The sequence below is a fragment of the Gavialis gangeticus genome, unplaced genomic scaffold (assembly GCF_001723915.1).
Source record: "Gavialis gangeticus isolate Ggan-Ray unplaced genomic scaffold, GavGan_comp1, whole genome shotgun sequence".
NCBI lineage: Eukaryota > Metazoa > Chordata > Crocodylia > Gavialidae > Gavialis > Gavialis gangeticus.
The window spans coordinates 29824838-29829089 of record NW_017729008.1 but is presented as its reverse complement, the minus strand read 5'-3'; the positions used below and the strand labels follow the sequence as shown (position 1 = coordinate 29829089).

The 4252-nt window shown below is 50.6% G+C and overlaps 1 protein-coding gene across 3 annotated transcripts in view; it reads left to right on the top strand.

Annotated features, from left to right (window-relative positions):
- The first annotated feature begins 215 nt into the window (after positions 1 to 215).
- Positions 216 to 4252, top strand: part of LOC109292197 (CD276 antigen-like) — a 9373-nt gene continuing 5336 nt past the window's right edge. The window contains exons 1-4 of one of the 3 annotated variants that reach the window (XM_019509529.1): positions 216 to 330; positions 1872 to 2204; positions 3226 to 3313; positions 3929 to 4032. In XM_019509529.1, the coding sequence (XP_019365074.1) occupies positions 273 to 330; positions 1872 to 2204; positions 3226 to 3299 (465 nt within the window). In that variant the 5' untranslated portion in view covers positions 216 to 272 and the 3' untranslated portion in view covers positions 3300 to 3313; positions 3929 to 4032. Of the gene's footprint in view, positions 331 to 1871; positions 2383 to 3225; positions 3314 to 3928; positions 4037 to 4252 lie in introns of those variants that run through there. The other 2 variants (XM_019509527.1, XM_019509526.1) reach the window with 2 other exon arrangements.

Sequence of the window (4252 nt, the reverse complement as noted above, 5' to 3'; positions counted from 1 at the left end):
GTCACGTCCCTGCGCACGGCCGGTTTTCAGGGCAGGAGTTGTCACATGGTTGGGTTGCAGAGCACCAGCACCTCCCGCCTGGGACTGTGTGGTGCTATTGGAGCTGGCGCTACCAGCCTGCTCAGATGAAGGTCTGAGCACCGAGGCAAAACCTCAGCCCTGTGAGTGACGGGCTTTGTGGCACTCACAGAGCTTTTCCTTCTCTAACAGGTTGGGTCTGGTAGGTTGGACGTGAAGTAATTGGTTGGAATGAAAGTGACCCCGAAGTGGAAATGTCCGTGAGAACTGTGCTGGCTGTGACTGTCATCTCCTGCCTCCCTGCCCTGAGTGGTGAGCAGAGCTGTTCCTCTTTTTTGCAAAGCTCAAGTCCAAAGCAAAGAGTGTAGGTTGTAGCCGTGTTGGTCTATAAGCAAAAGCTTATTCTTGGAATCCGCACAGAAAATTAAAAAGGGGTGGGGGGGAACCCCTGCTTGCCCCCAGTCTCCCTGCCAGTGATTCTCTACCTCTTCAGATTCAAGGCGCCCTCCATCGCTTTTCTGAATTTCAGTTCCCCGATTTGAAAACTGCTGGCTCAGTGTGTCTTGTCACTGCATCCCTGCAATGCTCTGAGACGCACAAGTGATGGAGACAAGCACGTTTTTAACATGGTACAATAGTTGCATAAAACCAATGATGCTAAAAGCTGTGAATATAACGGAGAACAATACCCTTGATATCCGTTGTAGAATTTTTAACATCACTTGAGACATCCTAGATTTGACTTGCAGGGGGGTTAGGTAGTGTTAAGGAGACGGTAGCCAAGATGTTTCAGGAGTTATGCAAGAAGGAAGAATTACTCGGGGTGATCTGTCCTATTGGACCAACTGCAGAGTTGGGATGGAGCTAGACAAGCTTTCAAATGCAAGACGGTCCTTTTCATGTCTTGCATTACAAAGCTTGTCAAATGTGACCAATTGCATAGTTAGGAGAGAGTCGGAGAGATCCCCTTAAGTATCCTTGCCTCTCACAAAAGGCTTTCTCACCTGCTTGAGAGGTGGCACAAAAGCTGGCAGTGTCTATTTATTCAAAGCAATCATTTGGCCGTGGCTATTTGATCACTGTTTTACCTTAACTTTCTCAGAGTAAAGACCACAGCGGTAGCGTGGTAGTAAGATTTTAAGTGACACTGTGGTACAAGTACTTGTGTCCAACATCCTGTTTTCAATTAACTGCATACGGTTTCGCAGTTGGATCTGGTTGGGAAGCTTTCCTGGTCCAACCCCACAATCATGTCCTGGAAACACAGGTGGGCAGGACAGTTTTTACTGAGCACCTTGCAGTCATACTTAGTGGTCTGTGTAACACGGGGTTGCCATCTTGGCTATGGCAGCATTTACCCTAGAATTGTTAGGTACCTATTCCATGCCCCTAGTTTGTGGTTGACGTGGGGATCCCTGAAACTGGAGAAACCCCTGGTCTAGGGAAAATTGTGACACTGATAACATCCAAAGTGTAGGTGAGTGCACAGCATGCGCAGAAGGCTTTCTAAACTTCCCAATTTTAGTGTAATCCCAGCATGGGACAGAGACATGTGAAGACCAAAGTAAGTTTTGACCCTGCCCCTTTTTCAAGCAGAAGACAGACTATTAAATCACCAGTGCAGTAAGGACCAGTTACTTCAAAGCAAATGAAACAAACATATCTGACCAAAACCCACTGGAGTGTCACTCTGTGCAGCTGTTTACCAAAAGGCGGTTGTCAAAGTGTTCCTCCCAAAGTGAATCCATGGTAAGATCTTGGTCAGTCACAGCCCTTATGTAAAGAGGAAAAGGTGGTGCATTAGGAGAAGCAAACCCAGGTTGAAATGACACCGGTGACTTTCTCTCTTCCAGGATCCACCGTGATCCAGGCAGGTGCTGGCACAGATGTGCTCCTGCCCTGCAGTGTGCAACACCAAGACGGCTTCAATCTTTCCGACGTCACTATCAACTGGGAGCGTCCTGACACCATCGTGTATAGCTTCTACTATGGCAGTGGACGGCTAGAGCATCAAGACAAGGCGTTTAGGGGCAGGACCCAGCTCTTCCCAAAGGAATTTTCAAAGGGCAATGCCTCCCTCCTACTGCAGAGAGTCAACCCAGCTGACACCGGGAATTACTCCTGCAATGCTGTTCTTTGGGCCAACACCCAGCACACTGTTCACACAGTGTCACTCCGGGTGACAGGTAGGACAGTCATCCTCCCCTTTAATCCATGCTGTCATTGGGGTACAGAATGCAGCAACCCTTGGCCTTGGGACTTCTCTGCTCGGAGAAGCAGCAGGCAAACTGCATCCCAGGTTTCCCTGCTCCTCGCCTCAGTCTCCACATGAAGCAGACCTCTGCAGGCGTTGTGCTGTTCCTCTTTGGAGTGTACTCCCCACCCCACCGCCCAAGAGGCTGAAGCAGAGACTTCTGCAGGGGCCTCTCTGCAGTTTCCTGAGCTGCTCTTGGGGAGACACCTCCTTCAGCTGGGGCTTTCTTCCTTCAAAGCCAGCCAGAGCACCCAGCTCATGCACTTGGGGGTCTTTGGTAACAGCACAGTATTTCCCATGTGCCACGTTGGCTGTTGGCGGGAGCGCCAGACACAGACTCAGGACTGGCTCTAGTTCCTAGCTCTGTCATTTCCCTGCTGAGTGACCTTGAGCAGGCTCAGAGGTGAAGCCACCTGCATTTTCCCCACAACAAAACTGAGGCCTTTGAAATGGGCTCATCGGTCTCCCCAGAACAGGTAAAATAGCCCCTGTGGAAGGAAACACCAGACTACTTCTGTCCCCACTGGAATCCCATGCAGCCATTAGGTGCCGGCTGGGGGTGTCTGAGAGCAGGCCTGAACTGGGGAGATCTGGAAATGCCTCGACCTGCCACAAAAGTGCCCTGGGTCCTGGGCATGTGGCTGGGTCAGTGGAAGAGGCTGGAGTGTCTGAGAAGGATCCACTTCTGGGCTTAAGAGGAACCTCCCCCTGAATGTGTCCTCACACCTGACCCCCTCCCATGACAGGCCCCAGTTCTGGGGGTTCAATGTCTTTTATGGCATTTTCTCTCCAGCCCACCTCTGTCCCAGCCTTTTTGACCCTTGTATAACAGAATGTGCCACAATCTGTGCAGAAACTAATAAGTAGCTGGAGGTGGTGCTGGAGCTGCTCCTGCTTGGGTGAGGGAGGCAGAGAAGAGGCTGTCTCTCTTCACTTGGCTTGCTGTTTCGCAGGGAACGGGCTTGCTGTCACACCGCTGGAAGCTGTGCGCTGTCTCGCCATCCTGCTGCTGCTGTGGTACATGTGAGTCTCCCTGCATAGGTGAGTTGAGTGGGACACAAGCGATGCAGGAGCTGGCAGAGCCTAATGGGCATTCAGAGGCATTTGCTCATGCTCATCTGGCATGTGATTAACTGAGGTGACGCTCTCAGGCAGGGAATGGGTGTCTCATCATCAGAAGTCAATTAGTGCCCTGGTCCAGTGCACAGACTCCTCCCAAACCCCTCTTCTAGGGAAAATTTCAGGGGAGTACATAGGCAATGGAGACTTCATGGTCTTTCTATTTTTCCCCCCCCCTCAGTTTTCCACCCTTTTGTGGGTGCTACCATTATAGATGAGGCTCCCCTTCTCTGAGCAGCTGCAGGTGCACAAGAGAAAGTAGAGGAGCCACAATGGGAGGCTGGTGGTTATTGTGGGCCACTGTAGTGTTGCCAAAGCTTCCCCCCAGGTGCAGGACATGGCTGAATGGGTTGCTGGCTCTGAGTGGTGACTCTGGGGTAATGGGCACTAGACTTTAATGTGGTCAGGCCCAGTGGCAGGAGTAAAGCCCCTGGAAGCTGTGACCACAACTCCTTGGCTGTGGGTCAGGGAAGGAAAAACAGGCTGGCTGGTCTGGCAGCCCCTTGCCTCCAGTAACGCAGCTCTGCTTATTTTCAGCCCAGATGCAAACGCTGAGTGAAGGAGCCCTGAGCACTGAGAAACCCAGAGTACCTGTGGCTTCAGCTTCCAATGAATCTCCGCTGCACATGATCTACCTGTTACTGTGAGCAACCTGGTCTGGATTTGAATCAGTTACTTAAAGGTGAAAAGCTATAATAGCTGATTACTACCCCCCTGAGCCAGATACTCTTCAAAGGAAAATTAGTTTTAACATAATACTGCTAACCCCATGGTCCTGGTCCAGTATGAAAGACAAAGTGAAGATGTATACTCAGGCTGAGAGAAAACCAGACAAGTAGAAACATAACTAATATTCAGATT